General features: G+C 33.6%; 3 protein-coding genes across 3 annotated transcripts; 2 read left to right on the top strand and 1 right to left on the bottom strand.

The window, feature by feature from the left end:
- Positions 1 to 577: 577 nt before the first annotated feature.
- Positions 578 to 5,277, bottom strand: LOC131643870 (chaperonin CPN60-2, mitochondrial). Its single transcript, XM_058914215.1, has 18 exons — positions 5,124 to 5,277; positions 4,857 to 4,881; positions 4,612 to 4,743; positions 4,302 to 4,461; positions 3,990 to 4,165; positions 3,775 to 3,870; positions 3,465 to 3,569; positions 2,864 to 2,950; positions 2,688 to 2,777; positions 2,501 to 2,581; positions 2,342 to 2,410; positions 2,131 to 2,208; positions 1,923 to 2,018; positions 1,726 to 1,825; positions 1,546 to 1,649; positions 1,236 to 1,341; positions 1,047 to 1,125; positions 578 to 963 (listed from the first exon to the last, which is right to left on the bottom strand). The coding sequence occupies exons 1-18, from the start codon at positions 5,159 to 5,161 to the stop codon at positions 858 to 860; spliced, it is 1,728 nt and encodes a 575-aa protein (XP_058770198.1). The 5' UTR covers positions 5,162 to 5,277; the 3' UTR covers positions 578 to 857.
- A 2,378-nt stretch (positions 5,278 to 7,655) lies between these two features.
- Positions 7,656 to 8,668, top strand: LOC131614596 (probable glutathione S-transferase). Its single transcript, XM_058886162.1, has 2 exons — positions 7,656 to 7,974; positions 8,050 to 8,668. The coding sequence occupies exons 1-2, from the start codon at positions 7,666 to 7,668 to the stop codon at positions 8,428 to 8,430; spliced, it is 690 nt and encodes a 229-aa protein (XP_058742145.1). The 5' UTR covers positions 7,656 to 7,665; the 3' UTR covers positions 8,431 to 8,668.
- Positions 8,669 to 15,641: 6,973 nt separating this feature from the next.
- On the top strand, positions 15,642 to 17,214 carry LOC131614587 (ethylene-responsive transcription factor ERF062). Its single transcript, XM_058886154.1, has one exon. It carries the CDS (start codon positions 15,766 to 15,768, stop codon positions 16,867 to 16,869), a length of 1,104 nt encoding a protein of 367 aa, XP_058742137.1. The 5' UTR covers positions 15,642 to 15,765; the 3' UTR covers positions 16,870 to 17,214.
- Positions 17,215 to 19,506: the final 2,292 nt, after the last annotated feature.

Genomic DNA, 19,506 nt, shown 5'->3' with positions numbered 1-19,506 from the left:
GATGGGAGGTATAGCAGAACAAAGAAAGTCCTTGTCTTTATCTTATGCAAAACCAATATAGTCATATTCCCATAATTTGATTTTTTTAATCAATTTCTCTAGAGATTTTATCTTATGCAAAACCAATATAATCATATTCCCATAATTTAATTTTTGAATCAATTTCTCTAGAGACTATGCAGAATACGCTCTTAACTTTGCAATTTATTTTTAAAACTCGTTGAAAATCAATTTGAGGTTAAAAACCTCCTATAAATGTCAGTGATAAAAAAAAATTAAAAGATTGTTAGCTAGCATTTTTCAAAAATAAGAAGTGCTAGAAACACTCTCTTTTAACACCCTATCATGTGTCTCTCATTTTAAAAATAGATCTCACATAAAGTGGTAAGACTCAACGTGTATTTCAACCAATAAAAAACACAAGTGATAATGAGAATGTTACTAGTGATAAAGAGAATGTTGCTAGTATTTCTCAAAAAGTAATAGGGAATATGCAAAGATTAAAAAAAAACTTAGTTGAATACTTAGTTGGAAAAAAGGTTGAATACTTATTCGAAAAAAATCAACAATTTAAAAATATAAATAAAACAACCTTGTTGCAAAAGGATTTAATCGAGACCTTGATAGTTGATATCAATTGACAACTTATGAAGGGAACAATTCCTAACTACTTTGGAATGCAAATTGTTCCAAATGTCTCAATCATATCATGCAATAACAATCACAAATCTTCCTACCTACAGCTTTCATCTCTCACTATGATTACATGGATGCCTTATGTCAAATTAATAAGAAAAAAAAAAAGGCTATAATAATGGTGAAGCACCACTTTAATCCATTCCAGGTCTTCATAGCAACTAATAATCCATGCCGCCCATGCCTCCAGGCATAGCAGGACTGTCTTTATCTTCTTTTGGGAGTTCAGACACAATAGCTTCAGTTGTTGTCATCAAAGACGACACGCTGCAGAAAAATGGTGGTAAGTAAAGGAGTTATATAACATACCAAATACTTTAGTATCCACTGCAAATTTGTTAATATTCTACCTGGCTGCGTCAACCAAGGCGGTCCTAATCACCTTCAATGGATCAATAATTCCAGATTTAACCATATCTACATATTCACCTAATTACAAAGCAGCAAGAAAAAAAGTTGAGAACATAATCAATAATAATAACGCAAACAAAAGAAACTACTTAAACCTGACAAGGAAAAAGAAAACGGGGAACACTGACCTTTGGCGGCATCGTAACCAAGATCAGGATTATCCTGTTCCAAAAGTTTGCCAACAACAACAGCACCCTCAACTCCGGCATTAGATGCAATAGTGTGCACAGGTGTCTGCATTTTTTGTGATAAAGAGTAGCAAAAGAGTGAGCAAATAAGACTGAAATTAAATTAAAACCATACTTTGTCTTTAAGACAAGGTTAAACTTGATATATAGCAGAATTTAGCATGAAAGGAAGGAATCAGTAATGAAGGAGAAAAAAGTTATGGAATATGGATGGTCTAAACCAAAAATCGAGAGGTCAGAAAACACAAACCTTTAAAGCATTTTGGATAATCTGGACACCTATTTTCTGATCAAAATTGGCAGTTGGAAGCTTACTTAATTCATTTGATGCATATAAAAGAGCAACACCACCACCTGTGCAAAACATTCATTTATAAGATATGATAGGAGAATGTAAAAGTAAGCATACAATGCCAGAGCTATAGTTTACCAGGTAATATGCCCTCCTCTACGGCTGCCTTGGTTGCATTTAAGGCATCTGTTACTCTATCCTTTTTCTCACCAACTTCAGCCTCACTGGCTCCTCCAATCTGCATAAGTCAAGTTTTAGGTGTTAGTTTTAGCACCACAATATCTTGGAATGCTTGATAAAAGCACATAAGCAAGCAGGGTCATAAATAAGCATACCTTAAGCACCGCAACTCCCCCGGAAAGCTTGGCCAATCTTTCCTGTAGTTTTTCCTTGTCATAATCTGAAGTGCTATTTTCAATTGCTGACCTAATCTGTAGATAAAAATACATGATATGAAACAGATCAGACACTTCATTGAACAAATCTCTATATGAAAACAGAATACAACACTAAAAAGAAATCTAATAAGGGATTCGAACAAACCAGTTCACATCGTTCCTCAATTGATTTCTTATCACCAGCTCCATCAAGAATGACCGTGTCATCTTTGGATATTGTAATCTGTACATTACAAAAATTAGTTAAGTCAGTCTGCATCTTTTACCAAAACTGAGCAACAAAGAATATTAACCAAGAAAGACTATCAAAACTCAACTGTGCATTCAAATGGTACAATAATAAGCTAAACCAGTACCTTTTTGCAAGAGCCAAACACTTCAAGATCGACTTTTTCAAGATTCAAGCCAAGCTCTTCTGTGATAAGCTGAATGTGAAGATAAAACGTATCACTCACGTGTGTTTAAAAGATGAGACTAAAGCATAGCAATAACTTCATTGCTAACATATAACTTACTTGGCCTCCTGTAAGAACTGCAAGATCCTGGAGACCAGATTTCCGGTTTTCACCAAAACCAGGGGCTTTGATCGCACATACCTAAGATAATGAGCATAAAGAACATTTAAGATAAGTTAAACAATGAAACAAAGATTAAAGTTACCTTAAGAACAAAAAAGTAAGTCTATATATAAGAAAAACAAACCTTAATTCCAGCACGAAGCTTATTTAGAATAAGAGTTGCAAGGGCATCACTTTCTACATCCTCAGCAACAATTAATAAAGGTCTTTGTGTCTGTTGATGAGGAAGTGTAAGTTAGCATAATATCAATATTTTACAATTACAATTCAATGCAAAGTGATATGAATAGCACTGCTCACCTTCAAAGCTAACTCTAATACTTTAACTATAGAATTTATACTTGAGATTTTCTTCTCATGGATTATAATGAGGGGATCCTCAAGTTCCTGTTGGAAAAAATAGATGACAAGGTCAGTCATGATAAATAAACATACAGACTCATGCCAATTGCACTTTAGAAAGCATATAGTTATCACCAGATAAATATGGCTGCAGAATTGAAATTTTATGTGTTGAAATAAACCAAAAATAAGATTGAGAGGTGACAACAGGTTAAGATAAAAAGCAACAATCGGAAAATAGCCTGCGAGTTAAAAACAGGCTACAGAGTTCGATACAGAAAACAGATATGGGTAAAACAGAGCAAAAATGGAAGACAGAGTGTAGGAGCACAGGTTCTGTCCCGGAAAGAAGCTCTGAAGCCTGATCAGGAGGGTTGAGAAAAGAGGGATAAAACCCCTACTTCCTCCCAAAAAACAAGTTTGTATTAATGTGATACAATAAAGCATGATGCTCCCTTGGTATATCGTGTCGCTAGCTAGGGACTAAAAAGCTTGCTAGAAAGTATTATGCACAAATATTTCTAATGCTACTGTGTAGAGGCAATGATAGAGAACATACACATTTCTGGTTCTTCTGGTTTGTAATGAAATATGGAGAAATATAGCCTCGGTCAAGCTTCATTCCTTCAACAACTTCCAACTCATTTTGCAATGTCTTTCCATCCTGAAAGAGCTCAAAAGTTATATCCCAGCATATTACAAAGTGCATGGCATACATGTTGAAGTATGAACCCCATTGGAGAGTAAAGGGGAAAATAGGAAAGGCACAATAAAAACACTGCGTGAATAACAGTATGCTCCCAAATCCATAAAACAGATAAAACCTAGATAAATGATTATTTATGCACGTTGAGTATATGACAACTTACTGCAATTGTGATTACACCTTCTTTGCCAACTTTCTCCATGGCCTTTGCAATTAACTCACCAATTTCTCTCTCTCCATTGGCAGATATTGTCCCAACCTATCATTGCAAAATTTAAAATACAAAATTCAGAAAAATTACTGTCCAACAATCCTAGGTACTCTCTCCAGTTTCATGGAATATGCCTATTATTAGCTCGAAAAATTTGATACACTGACCTGAGCTATTTCTTCCGAAGTGCTAATCATCCGTGCTCTGCTTTTCAAGCTTGTTACAACAGCATCAACAGCCATATTGATACCTCGCCTCAAGTCCATTGCATTCATTCCAGCTGCAACTGATTTGCACCCTTCCGCAAATATTGCGCGGGTAAGAACAGTAGCACAAGTGGTTCCTGCCAAAATTTAGACCACTAAACATCAGCATGTCCATTATGACAATATTCAGATTTTACTTCTAACAATTATAAAACTGAATCAACTGTAAAGAATAACTAAAAAGTATAATCTCCCACGGATAAAATAGCTTACCATCACCAGCAACATCATTGGTAGCATTTGCAACCTGCTTTACTAGACTGGCACCAATATTCTTGACTTTATCCTTGAATTCAATGCTCTTAGCAACAGTGACTCCGTCTTTAGTCACTTTAGGGGCACCAAAACTTTGCTCAATCACAACATTACGTCCCTACAACAGGTAAAGCCCAGCTTTAATAAATAACAGGTCAATAATTTCTGACATGATATCTACCATTGCTACAACCAAAACTAGTGCTTTTCCCACTTAAACATGAATGAATGTGTGAAGATTGAATTAAAGGAAGATTTGCTTAGTTACCTTGGGACCCATGGTTACTTTAACTGCCTCAGCAAGCTCTTCAACACCCTTAAGCATCAAAGCACGAGCATCCACGCCAAATTTGATCTCTTTTGCCGCATAATTTCTGCTCCATGCCACCCTACTTCCAATCTATCCAACACAAACAAAACAAAAAAAACAGATATTAAGAGTTAAACGAATAAAATCTCAACATTTTCAATAAAAAATAAATAACAAATGCTATTCAAATAACAGTGTTTCACCTGATTAGTGCTGTTCCTAGCAATTCTGTATCGAAATGAACAATGCTTTTACAGTTAGAATCATTCAAAATAATATGAATCAACATGTCTGATCCATCACAATACACAATGCCCAAATAATCAAAAAGTTCAAATTTTTATCCATTTTCATTCATTTTATCAGCGACCCATGTGAATAATATCAGAAAACAATGCAATGAAGCTAGGTGAAGTGTGTGCAGAGGTAATTCTCTGAAACCAAAAAGTACAGTGCCATTGATGACTTACCGGGCTTTGGAGGCAAGGGAGGAAGCGAATCGGTACATGATGACGTTGGGAGTATGAAAATGAAACAGTGGAGAAATTGCAGAAAGTGTTGTTTGTTGAAGGGGAGAAGAATGTGGAGTTAATTTTCAAGGGAGTGGAAGGCTCTAGAAGAAGAAGTAGCTTCTAGGGTTTAGGGCTTTGGTTTGTTTTTTGTTATTTTTACTTTTTACCCTAATTAATTTGAGATTTTTACTTCTGACCCTTGGTTTATTATTTTCATTTTTGGTCATTTCAGAAGATGTTTCTCTTCATTTTTTCTATAATAATAATAAAAATAATATTTTTCTCCAATTAGTATTTTTAATAAGTTTGATTAAAAAAATACAGGTGACATTTTAATATTAAAATAATTTTAATAATTTATATAAAAATGTTAGTTTTATTTTTATTTTTTTTTCTCTTGAGTTTTTTCTTCCGAGAGTTTAGGAATTGTTGATAATTCATTAATTGTCACTGATCAGAATAGAAAACAAATATGCACGATTAGTTAAGACACTCGCTCATCAAAATATGTAAAAAATGAAGCGGGATAGTATGGACAAAGTAGAGGGTGAATCAAATTTTTTGGCCCGATTCATAAAAGACAAGTACATAAGGGCGAGTCTACGTGGACCTTGCCACCCATAAAGTCTAGTAGTGGTAAAACAACATGCATGTCCCGTTTAGGTATGTGTACGTCCAAAAAAATGAGATCGGACGGGCAAAGTAAAGGAGACGACGCGGAAACCTTGTCTCGGCTAAACGGACAAGGCCAATCCATTTTGTCACACTTACCAACTAGTCTTGATTTACAAGAGGAATCACTTCAAGTCACTCAGGTTACTAGTTTTTACCCACATTAGAAATCATTTTCATGGAGTCAAATTAAGATATCTTGATCCACACTATGATTAAGTCCAAGCAAAACTCTAATACTACATGTTGGAGAGTCATTTTTTTAGAGTTTTGGAGTGTTAAAAGTCTTAGATCTATATATGACTTAATCATTCAAAGTTGAATCCAACAATTTGGACTCTAAATGTCAGTCACCGACATCATTATCCTTAATCTATTATTATAAGTTTAAACTCAAAAATCTTAAAAACTAAAGTATCTAATTTTTCGCGGCAATTCATTCATTTACATTCTGTTTGTTTGGGGTGAAATAAGAATGAGAGAAGTGTGTGTGTGAGAGAGAGAGAGGTACATGAGAAATGCATGATTTCTCTTGCTTGGCACATCAAAGAAATAAAAACGACATATTAAATATGGTGGGCCCCATTCACTTTTTCTTTCTCTCCACATATGAGAAGAAACAGAAACTATAGTTATTATTTGAATTATTTTTCCATATATACCCTTTCTCTCGTGTATATTCTCAATTCATACTAATAATTTCAATTTATATAATACTATATAGTATTAATACTTATTATTTTGTGTGTATTTCTAATCAATGATAATAGTTAAATTATAAATTCAATTCATTTATAAATTAAACTTAAGTAAACCGTATTAATGATTTAGTATATGTATGCATTTGTTTCTAGAAAAAAATTATATATTAATACGGAAAAAGTATTAATGATTTAGTAAATAAATAAATAATCTCATATATCTAAAAGAGTTATTATAAAATGTATTTTAAATTAATGATTTGGTAAATAAATAATAATAATTTATTACTAAAATTAATGATTTAATATTTAAATTTTACATTGATAGAAAATAATCTCATATATCTAAAAGAGTTATTATAAAATGTATTTTAAATAATAAAAATATTTGTATAATTATTAATTTAAGGGTATTTTTGTACTTTCAAAAATAATAACACTTCTCTCTCTTCTATTTCTTTTATACTTCTCTTATAACAAACAATATATCAAATCTATTATATTTCTCACCTATTTCTCTCTTCTCACACTCTCTCTCACCTATTTCTCTCTTTTCACTTTCTCTTCTCAACCAAACATACCAAGTCAAACTCAAAATAGTGTTTTGTTCATCTTCAATATTAGACATGATATTATGAGCACTTGAATGTTATTAAATATTACATATAGTATATAGAACAATATTATAAGAGGTGATTCAATTTAATCCAATATACAAGTCTGGTGACATTCAACATTTTTTAGTAACAAAAATAAATGTTAAATATGCTATTAATATTTCCATTTGATAAAGAAATTCTTTGACCTTTCAAGTCAATCATCCCCTAATTAGGTGCAAATCCAAGTAATAGTTCAATGTATAAACCTTAATGTTCTGAGGAATTCAAATTTGAATTGATAACAATATATAGATATACCACATTTTGTATAAAAGTATGTACTTTTCAAGTCACATAAGTGGAGTGATAGACCATACTAGTCAATTTTCTAATCCTTGACCCCCAAGCATACGTTTGATTATTCATCTTGCGTTTCAAACTTTTCTTGACTCACAAGTTTCAGTTGCACATAAAAGCCACCCACCCATAATAAAGGCATAAACAACATTCATTGAGAAAACAAAGAACATGGAGGATGTTAAGCTTTTTGGTCTATGGTCAAGTCCATTTACTCAAAGGGTTATTTGGGCACTAAAATTAAAAGGTGTGAATTACAACTATTATGGTGAAGATCTTACAAATAAGAGCAACATGTTACTAAAATACAATCCAATCTACAAGAAAGTTCCTGTTTTTGTACACAATGAAAAACCATTAGCAGAATCAATGGTGATTGTTGAGTATATTGAGGAAACTTGGTCTAAAATACCTCTATTGCCTCAAGATGCTTATGAAAAATCCAATGTTCGTTTCTGGTCAAAGTTCATAGAGGATAAGGTAAGAAATTTGCAAACCTATGTGTCTTGCTAGTTTTCTAATCATGTTGATGTATTTTTTTATAACATTTTGCAGTCAATGCAAATGATGGAATTTTTTATACATGATGGAGAAAGACAAGAGAGAGCAATAGAAGAAACTTTGGAAACTTTGAGAGTGATAGAAAATCAAAGTGGGCTTAGTGAGAAAATGTTCATTGGTGGTAACACAATTGGGATGGCAGACATAGCTTTGGGATGGGTTGCACATATTCTTCCAGTGATGGAAGAAATTGTGGGAGTCAGGTTCATCACAATTGATGCATTTCCTAATCTTCACTCTTGGGTGAAGAATTTCTTGGAAATTTCTGATATAAAAAACAATCTACCATCCCATGAGCTACTTGTTGAGTATTATAGGGAAAAGAGGAAGGTGTTTCTTGCAATGGCTTTTCATCATCATCATCATCACCATTAGAATTGTGTTTTTGTTTGATTACTATAATGACTAGGTGTTGTTTTCCCTTTTTTTATGAGATTCTTCTTTGAGAGAGTAATGTTATGTAGAACGGTTTTTTTTTATAAAATTTTTGGTAATATTTTAGAATGCAGAATACCTTAGACATATATGAAATGCAGGGCCGGCCCAACACATCTCTAGGCCTTAGGCAAAATTTAAAATAAAATATTTTAATATTGTAAAAAATTCTAAAATTAATATAATTTAGATGTTTTAAAGTATAAAATATTAAATTATTATAATTAATTTTATTTTACTTAATAATAAAATTAACTCATTTAAACACTCTTCTCATTATTTAAAAAAATCATAGTTAAAAAACAATGTCACACTTATAAAAAAAATTAGATATCAAGTGCCCTATTATACTTGTGATTTTTAAAATAACAAATCAAACAATAATATATATGATGAATGATAAATGTTTGTTATTATTATATATTCAAAATAGGTGTTAGTATTTAAGGAAAAAACTTACCTATATTCATTAGGTGGTTTATGATATTTGTCAATGAAAATGTAATAAGTGTGCTTTAATATTATTTAAGCAGTGAAAATAGAAAAAATTTATATATGGATAAAAGAAAATTATACACTTATCATATTTTCATATTAGAAAATAATACTTATCATATTTTCATATTAGAAAATAATACAAATCACGCCTAAGAAATAGTATCTATCTATTCTCCATTATTTAATTGATTTATAATATAATTTAAAAATTTATTTTAAAAAATCAATTAAATAAAACTATATAAATATGAAATGAAGATGTGAGGCCCTAGGCGGTAGCCTTGGTGGCCTACCCCTAGGGCCGGCCCTGATGAAATGAATAAGTGACTCAAAGGCCACTAGTATGGTACTTATACCAAAATCATGGTGCTAATTTTCTCTTTGAGATTTTCACACTTTTTAAGAAAATGATTAATTATATTGATTTCAATGATAAAATGAGTCTCATTTATTAAAATAACCTTATTAATAATAAGTAGTAGAGTACTTAAATGAATTAAAATACAATAAATAAGGGTAAGTTAGTGGAAAGAAATAATAAATATTACACTGATATTCTAAATGGACAAATAATTTAAGACAAATAAAAATTGGAAAGAGGACATTATTGTGAGACGGAGGGAGTATAATGTAAAATAGATTTGTGTTCCGTCAAAACCATTTTTTTCTTGTGGAAGTAGGGGTTGAAAAATGGGTCTAACCCATTAAACATGTCTATTTTGCATGTATTTTTTTATGTCGTGAATTAAAGTTTTAGATATGCACTCTCTATTAAGTTTGTCATGTCTCGCTTCGTTTATTTGCGGGCGCGAACATAATATAAACTTTTGAAACTTTTAGATTAAAAAGGTGCAATGTTCGTGGGTCCGCTCTACCTCAACCTCATTTTTTTCGAGGCCGGCCAAGGTTTTAAGCATGCACCATACACATTGCCCGCTCTGTACCGCTCTATTTTTTACGGGCATTTGTAGAGCGGGTCTAAACAGGGTGAACATGCCCGTTTGCCACCCATATATGAGGGTGTCATTAGGACGATGGGAATGGATGTATGTTTTATTACAAACTTTTCCTTTGTCTTCAAAAAAAGCTCTTCATTTTGGTTTTTGACATTAATCGAAACTCCTTAGAGATGGGGCCATTGGGCCGTCAGAAGGCTCTATGGAATACATGTCTTATATGACAAAGGTAACTCTGACCAGCTCAATGTTTACGACATATCAAAAATTTATGACTGAAAAAGCTTGGCATTGGGATCCATAAGAGTATCAATAGGATGAAAAACAAGCATACAAGTTTCACTGAGGATATCTAATGTATACTTGTGTTGGTTGATTGTAATGCCTGGTGAGGATTGGACAATTTCAATGCCTAAGAAGTATCTGAGTGGATCCAAGTCTTTTGTCTATTTTTTTTAAAGATGGGGTTTGAGACGCCGGATACCCTCTGTATCGTCTATAGTGATAACAATATCATTAACATAAACCACAAGAAAAATGTGCCAACCGGTGGAGGAATCAAGTAAGAAAGCAAAATGATCTGCTTCAGATCTAATCATATCAAATTGTTTAAGGCAGAGCTAAAGCGACCGAACCAAACATGTGGGGATTATTCTAGTCCATAAAGAGAACGGCAAATCTAATAAATAAGTCTATAATTTCCAAGAACAAAAAAACTTGGATCCTGGTCCATATAAACTTCCTCATCCAATTCTCCGTGTAAAAAGGCATATTTAATGTCTAACTGATGAATCGACCAATGATGAATGACAGTCATTGCAAGAAAGAGGCAGACTGAACTGATCTTGGCCACTAGAGAAAAATGTCACCATAATAAAGACCAAACATTTGTGTGTATTCTTTGGCTACCAAACAGGCTATGAAACAATCCATATGACCATCTAGTCCAACTTTAATTGTATAAACCCATCGAAAATCCCGCTATAATTTTTTCTGGAGGTAAAGTAACAATGTCCCAAGCTTTATTTGAATATAATGCAGTCATTTCTTCCACCATCGACTGGCGTTGATTGGGATCAGTCATAACTTCACCCGTAGACTTTGGAGTAAACACAAAATCCAGAGTTGGAACAAAAGAGACGTAGGAAGTAGAGAGCCAATCAAAATTTAAAATACAAGCATATTTAGTATTAGGATGTTGAGATCGAATACCTTTTATGGACGGGGTGCTAGTGGAAGGTCAAGCTAGGTGACGTAATTGGAGGAGAAGTTGGAGCCGAAAATGGTGCTAGTGGATCAATATCATCTCTTACCTCCTATGGTCGGGGTGTCTATTGTTGGTAGATTTGTAATGGAGGTGTATGAGATGCAATGGGTGTGGGGATGATGGAAGGGATATCTCGAACATCTAAAGTACCACTCTCATCAAGTAACACTAAGGAAGAGAAAAATGGCGAGGTTTCGAAGAATATGACATTGGAGGAAATAATGTATCGTTGAAGTTGAGGACAAAAAAAAAATATCCTTTTTGAATAGGTGAGTAACCTAGAAAAATACATTTGAGAGATTTTGCATAAAGTTTGTCTTTATTTGGACTGAGGTCATGAACAAAGCATGTGCAACCAAAGACGTGGAAATGAATGGAGTATAGATCATATTGAAGGATCAAGATAGAGTATGGAATTTAACCTTGAAATACTGATGAAGGCATTCAGTTGATAAGCTGACAAGTTGTGAGAAGAGCATCACCCCAAAAACGAGAAGGGACATTGTGGTGAAGTAAAAGAGTTTGTGCAGTTTCAACTAAATGACGATTCTTCTATTCAACAATGTTGTTTTGTTGTGGTGTGTGAGCATATGATATTAAAAAAGATTGAAACTAGGATATTCACGAGAATTATCAGTGCATAAAATTTTAACGGAAGTTTCAAACTAGTTTTTTATTTTGGCATAAAAGTCTTTGAATATATGGAAGTCATATGAATGGTTTTTCATAAAAAAATAACCAAGTACATCCTGAAAAATCATTGATAAACATTACGAAGTAATAATATCCTAAAGTGGACTGGACACGATTTAGACCCCAAATATTAGAATGAACTAAAACAACAGGTGACACATCACTTTCATTTACTCATTGACAATAGGTGTGACTAGTATGTTTTCCTAATAGACACGAATGAGACTAAAATGAAGAAAGCTTATAAAAACTAGGAACTAAAAGACACATTTCATTAAGGCTGGGAAGACCCAGTCGTTGATGTGCAAGGATTTGAGAAGCAATAGAAGCACATGCCACAAGTGGTCATATATGATATAATCCTCCAGACTCACTCCTTGTTCCAATTGTTTGTCCTGTATGTCGATCCTGGACATAAACAGAATTATCAATATACAAAACTGAACAATCAAGAGTCCAAATGATCTTTTTAACATATATTAGATTGAAAGGACAGTCATGAATATAGAGCACAAAATCTAAAGACAATTTTGGAAGTGATTGTGCCTAACCAAGACCTTTAACTTTGATTTTAGAGCCATCTACCATAGTGACAGAAGGAAAAGAATTAGAGTAAGACGAATAAAATAAAAGAAATTCATTACCAGTCATATGATAAGAGACACCAGATTTAAGGAGCCAAAGACCAAGGGAGGAGGATGTAGAGACAAAGGCTACATAATTATCAAGCCGAGCAACGGTGGCAGAAGATGGTAGTTGGTGGGTTGATTTAAACTAAAGGAACTTTTGTAATCAACAACTGGAATAGTAACTTTTTTATGATAGTTAGTTGAACAACAACAACAACCCTAGGTTGTCGTTGCTGTTCTCTTGCCTTTGTAAGAAATTTAACTATCCCGGTTAGTTTCTCGCACGGGATAAGCAAAACTTTGGTAAAAGTGACGGAATCAGTGGCAAAGTGATCTTCCATGAGAGTTGATGGATGAAAAACATGCAAATAAGGTCGCTTTGTAGTGGGGAGAACAATGACGTCGTGATAAACGGCGAAACAAGGGATGTTTGAACTGAAACACGATTTTTCGTGAGTTGAAACTAAAAACTAAAATTGGATCCGGAACCAAAACAGGGAGATGAGCCGGACGACGAAAAGTCCGTCAGAATCAGCTGTCGGATGCGTTGTCACTTGCAGTGCAGGTGGTGGCTAGCGAAGGTTACAACAGCGCGCGAGGGTGACTGTTGAGGCGGTTTTCAATTGTTCTCTTGGGATGGGTCAGATCGGAGCAGACACGTTTGTCTGCAAGGGTGGTGTGCTAAAAAGTCGTCGGAATCTGTGGCTGCGGGGTTATTGGTCACCGGAGAGTTACGGAAATCTGATGTCGCAATGAATCATTATAGTGTGTGGAAGGCAAACCGGAGTTGGGATATGGTTTGCCGATTATTATTTTTTTACCACTAGGAGATAGTGGATCAACCAGGTAAAGCACAGTGAAAGGTTATCTCTTAATAGGCTATTGTACCTTCTTGTGTGGAAACTTAGTTTTTTTGAGAGGTAAGAAATAAAATGCAGTTGTTTGACAAAGCTCTGAAGCAGAATTTCGAGCTATGACACAAAAAATTTGTGAATTGTTGCGGATGAAACTAATATTAGAAGACTTGAAGATACAATGTGAAAGCCTTAAAAAGTTGTTTGGTCATAATAAATCGGCTATTAGTATTGCACATAATTTCACATTCAGCAACAAAACAAATTAAATTAAGATTTACCGACATTTCATCAAAATTAAACTCAATAATAAATTGATAACTACACCCTGCATTTCTTCTAATAATGTCATTTCAATCTCTTCTTTGTTGTATTGCACAAGTTATTAAAATGAATTGATTTTACTTTTCTATAAGAGTGTGCCTTTTCCTATTATCTAGTACAGCTCTTATTTCTTACCAAAAAAAAAAAAACTAAAAATAAATTACAAACAACTGCAGGAAAATTTCAACTACTTTCTCCTTAAATGTTTTAGATTTTTTTCCTTCCAATTCCGTTTCAATACAAACAAAACATCATAATAGTTAAATAAACCATGATAGTATTTTATTATGCTTTCACTTAATATATATGACATAATAATGTCTCATCAAGTGATGAATACATAATCAATTCAAGAAACTGCATTACCATGATCCTCAATTTAAGCAGAGGTAATGTGGAAGTGATTAATTCTTAATAATAAACATGTTCATGATCATCATGATGAGCTACAAAACAAGACAATAAATAAAGAATGATGTTGGATGTAGGAAAAGTTGACAGCTAACTAAAGCAACATCTTATACATGACCTCTTGTCTTGTTTTATTTTACATAACAATATAGTTAATGGTATGCATCACATTCTTTCTTGGTCACAACCATGTGCATGGATTATAAAGTAATTGAGAAAACAGCTACAATATTTAAAGAAACCTTATTATAACTAGTATACTATAAAGTGCAATAATAAAGTTACATGTAGAGTGAAAGATGCCTAGAATCTGTCTTTCACAAAAAACAATTTTTTAAATAATATAATTTAAGAAAAATTACAATTTATTAATATGACACTGACAATCTCTCTAATTTTAAAATATACATTAACCTCTTCTCTGTAATATATATACATCGTGTAAAGATTTTTGTGCACTGTCAGTCAATCAATCGTAACCGTCGTATTATTAAAAATGTTTGACTATGTTAGAGATTAAACTTTGAAATTCCATCTTCTTTAATTCTTAGTTCAACTAGTTGAAATCAATTGAGCTAACACTTTCCTACTCTATTATCAAAAAATGGTGTTTACTTCTTTAAAGTTGGGGCTCCATGTGTCATGAAACAAATGGAATAACTTAAAATCAGTGCAATGAATTCCACTTAAGAGTGCAACTCTAATGATCATAGCCTCAAATATGGAGGTATGGACAGTGCCATGAGATTCTGTTATACTTTCTTTTCTGCATCAACCATAATAATAGAAGGGAAGGGTTCAGTGTCTTTAAGTCATCCTAAAGAGACATTGAAATGTGGTCCAAAAAGCAAATTCATTTTAAAGTATATACCTTTGTTTTGGCCTTGCAATTGGGTCTTTTGTTTAATACATAAAGGTGGCTATGACTTCATTAAATTAGTACATAGGATATTAAATTTAAATCCTTGGTAAATACTATATGTATAATATTTATGTAGATGATAATATATAAATGAAATTTTGTCACCTCCACCACTAAGCCTTCAAAAATTAATGCATTTTAAATTTTTAAGTATGTAAAATATGAAGTTTGCCACCTCAGAAAGACATTTCTAATACATTTATTAAAAAAGTGGTTGCAATAGAATAAAGACTAATTATCTACCAAGCACCGATACAAACTCAGACACGACACCGACACTGTCACTAGTGTGTCAATATCGATAATAATTTGAATAAATTGAGTGTAATTACAAGTGTCAGCACCGTGTCAACACGGATATGGATACAGACACACATTTTTTCAGAAGTGTCGGTGCTACAATTTAATTATCATGTTAATGTTTAGTATTACCTTGTAAGACAGCTGACTAAAAAAACATGATCTGTCAGATTCCAATTGGCTGTTAAAGAAAAGTGTGAATTAGAATGCAAGCATAATACTTTTTAGGAGAAAATGAAATTCTTATAAAGAAATAAAAACCTGTCAAATGAAACACAAAGTAGGTTCCTTTCAAATGTCAACATGAGGTGTGTGTCTTAAACCTTTAAGGAAAATTATTTGGTGTAGTGACATTTGAATCATTTCTATCTGTCACTGTTTTTTTGTTATCTCATCATAATTCACTGTATAAAGAATCTATATGGAAGATACATTTCCCAAGATGGAAATCTTTACACAAAAGGAATTACCAACTTGTTTGCAAGAAATAGTAACAACAAAAGAATCCAAGTATTTGGAAGATACAATTATAAGAAGAGACTCTTACTCTCTCACTTCTTCATCAATATCACCATCATCACCACAGAAGTTTTTCTGGTGTGCTTCAAATTCTATTTCAATGAAACAAGAGGTAGCACCATTAGGTTTAACCACTTCTAATGTTTTTGCCTCAGATATAAAACATGGTTTTGTTCCTCTAAATCTCTTGGAAACTCTCCCGACGTTGAGCGTTAATCCAGTGTTTGATGAGACAACAAAATCTATAGGCTCTTCTTCTGATACATTGAAGTATCCGAATTTGAGTTTGTTTTTGCAGGAACCATCTATGCTATACTCATCAACATCACATATCAAAAGTAATGAAGTCATGTCAACAACTTCAAATCCAAGTTACCATGTGCCACCGCAATTTGGCCTAACTCAGCATCAACAAAAGATTGGCTATAACAAGACTTTCAATGAGAATTGGTTGAGTGCTACAAAGACTCAACCTATGAAATATAGTGGAAGAGGGAAGCTTTTCAAAGGGGTGAGGCAGAGACATTGGGGAAAATGGGTTGCTGAAATTAGGCTACCAAGAAACCGGACAAGGGTTTGGTTAGGGACATTTGACACAGCTGAAGATGCCGCAATTGCATATGATACAGCAGCATATATACTAAGAGGAGAATGTGCTCAGTTGAATTTTCCTGATCTAAAGCATGTGATTCAAGCGAATTCGTTGAATGGAACAACTGCTTCACTTGTTGAGGCAAAACTTCAAGCCATATCACAACAAGGTGGTTCTTCTTCTGATAGAAAGCAAGGTGATTCACTAGCTAGATCAAGTAATAAGCATGTTGATGAGATTGAAAATGGAAAGGATCATGAAAGTATGAAGGAGTTGAAGGTTGGAGGTGACACAAATGAGAGAAGCAAAAGTATGCAGAATGAGATATGTGATGTTGAAACTGTTCAGCTAAGTAGAATGCCATCTTTAGATATGGATATCATTTGGAATGAACTTCTAGTTTCTGGTTCATGACAAATTTATTACCTTAAAAGAATACATATAATCAAAGTAGCACCAAGATGGATACTGCCTCCAATGTCCAACATGTGTCGGTGTCAGACACTGCCACACCAGACACATATAGTTAGTTATATTCAATAACTTTCATTTTCTTATTATTACTGGTGTGTATATTTCAGTGTCGTATTTGGTGTCTGTGATTCTGTCATTGTTTCATAGATATAATCTTTTGTTTGGTTTATAAATGTAATCTTTCATTTGGAGTAGAGCAACTTTGTCTCAATAGTTCATTCTAGAATTGGCAGTTCCTAGGCCAGATCTCACAGTATACTATACTGAATCAAGATCAGTCTTTTTATTTTCCTCTTATACAAAACAAAAAGTTCATTCTAGACTTGGCAGTTCCTTGGCCAGATCTCACAATATACCATGATAAATTGTTAAGAGGTTATGTTTAAGGATGTTTCATCAGTTACAAAACAAAGCTAGACTGTCACACAACTTCACTATCACAATTCTGATTTCAAACAGAGACACCGCACGCGATACCCAATAATATGTTAATGTGAGCATTGTTGAAAATTACACCTTTGTTTTTAGAAATGAGCAACAAGATAAAAAAAACATATTACAATTGCTGACAACTTTTTACAGTTAAATTCAAACAACTAATAGGCTATTAATATGTCAAAAGAAATTGATAAAAAAAAAAAAAAATCAAAAGAAATCAAAACAGTGTTATATTGGTTAATAGTTATGATAATTTCACAGAGGTAAAGACAATGTAAGTAAGTAGAAGACTCCATTTTACTCTTGTGCTGTGTATCGAATTTCCAGTCACAGTAGTAATTTTCTGTATATTTTAGTATCATTTTCGAATATGCATATCGGGACGTGTCATTTTCACATAAAATAAGTGCTAATTGTAGAGTTCCTCCCACTTTGCCAAAATTTAATTCCGAGATGCATCTCCAAATGTGTTTAAGGGTTTGTTCGCCGATGCTCCATGCATCTCCGAATTAACCTTTGTTTTCAAATTAAGAAATTTTTTTGGAGATGCATCTCCGAACATTTTCAATGTATATATAATGCTAGCCTTTCCCTCCCCTCCCCCTTCTTCATTTTCTAAAACTTTCTTATTCTCCATTGGAGCTCGTGAGCAATATTGTGCAAGTTAATTTTTCAAGCAACAAAAGTATCTCCATTTCAATCCTTCCAATCACAACTCACTTCACATACTACATTTAACATTTTTCATCCTCATGAACACATTTTTGAGTAAGTTTGTCATTTAATTTTTTTTTACTATTAATTAATGTATTAGGTAAAATAATTTACTTTTGATGCATTAGGTAGTAATAGAATTTGAAATAGATAATTTTACAGACGTGCATTATGATTGGGATGCATTTTGGGTTGTTAGAGCTAGATTAGTAATTGTTTTTGTCATTGAAGCAAAACACGAGATTTTTCGGAGATGCATCTCCGAATTGGGTCCTTTCTGCTACATAATTTCAAACTAAGGTCTTTTTCTCATTTTTTCAGGAAAATGGCTGCAAATAACGACGATAGATTGAGACTCGCACGTGAAACCCAACACGCGTCCGTTGCCGGGAGAGAGCTCGACTTCAAAATGAACAAGCCATAATTAGGCGGGGGATCGTCCCTAGGCCTCATGATAGAGAAACATCGAGTTTTAGGAGCTGTGACAAGGGTCCTCATCCTAGGGGCACGCCTCCCCTGCTCACGTACACCAAGATGAAGCTCCTATTGCACATGATGGTGTCCCTTCACTTGTAGACCCTTATACAGGAAGGTCCACTGACACCTCATTACTGCTATGTTATAGAGACCATGTTGTTCGACATGTTTGGGCCAAAGAGGTTTATTTGTTAACATTTGTTATTTTTCTATTTTAAACAAATTCAATGTGACTACTATTGTTATATTTTCTTTTTAATAGGCGCGCGATCGTTTAAATTCTAATTCAATGTGACTGCTATTGTTATATTTTCTTTTTAATAGGCGCGCGATCGTTTAAATTCTGTTAACCACAACATAAAGATTCAGAAGCTTTATCAGCCTGAGGATAATCTTCGATCTTGTCGGTCTGTGTTGCTCTGCCTACAAGACCATCAGTCATGGCATGCTGAGGGATTTTGCTAAGAGATGACATATAGAAACGTCATCTTTTCATTTTTCCATTGGCGAGATGACGATTACACTAGATGACGTCGCTTGCCTTTTACACATTCCCATTAGGGGGAAGTTACTTGATCATTCTAGGATCAAACACGATGAGGACTGGGAGATGATGATCATTTATTTAAGAGTTGATCCAATGGATGCACTAATACACTGTGAGAACACCAAAGGTGCTCATGCCAAATTTTCATACTTGAAGGAGCTATATGAACCAAACTTGGAGTTGGTCGGTGATGCCGACGATGATGAACTACAAGTTACCTTCCACCGGGAGTATGCTTTGAGGTGTTTTTTTTTCTATTTTTGGTTGACACGTCCATATTTGTGGACAAAAGTGCAACCTACATCGATGTGACATACCTTTAGTACTTCATCAACTTGTAGGCCATCCACGAGTGGAACTGGGGGCCGCTTGTTAGGTATACTTCTTTGGACGACAAAGCA

The sequence above is a fragment of the Vicia villosa genome, linkage group LG1 (genome assembly GCF_029867415.1).
Source record: "Vicia villosa cultivar HV-30 ecotype Madison, WI linkage group LG1, Vvil1.0, whole genome shotgun sequence".
Lineage (NCBI taxonomy): Eukaryota > Viridiplantae > Streptophyta > Magnoliopsida > Fabales > Fabaceae > Vicia > Vicia villosa.
Note: the sequence above shows the minus strand (reverse complement) of the source record. Positions and strands in the feature narration are given on the sequence as shown.

Excerpts from the sequence above, each read along its gene's own strand:
- LOC131614596 (XM_058886162.1), top strand. The coding sequence starts at position 7,666 with ATGGAGGATGTTAAGCTTTTTGGTCTATGGTCAAGTCCATTTACTCAA. Across the intron at positions 7,975-8,049 it reads CAAAGTTCATAGAGGATAAG|TCAATGCAAATGATGGAATT; the intron begins GTAAGAAATTTG and ends AACATTTTGCAG.
- LOC131643870 (XM_058914215.1), bottom strand. The coding sequence starts at position 5,161 with ATGTACCGATTCGCTTCCTCCCTTGCCTCCAAAGCCCG. Across the intron at positions 4,166-4,301 it reads CAATGATGTTGCTGGTGATG|GAACCACTTGTGCTACTGTT; the intron begins GTAAGCTATTTT and ends AAATTTTGGCAG. Across the intron at positions 2,778-2,863 it reads TATTAGAGTTAGCTTTGAAG|ACACAAAGACCTTTATTAAT; the intron begins GTGAGCAGTGCT and ends CCTCATCAACAG.
- LOC131614587 (XM_058886154.1), top strand. The coding sequence starts at position 15,766 with ATGGAAGATACATTTCCCAAGATGGAAATCTTTACACAAAAGGAATTA.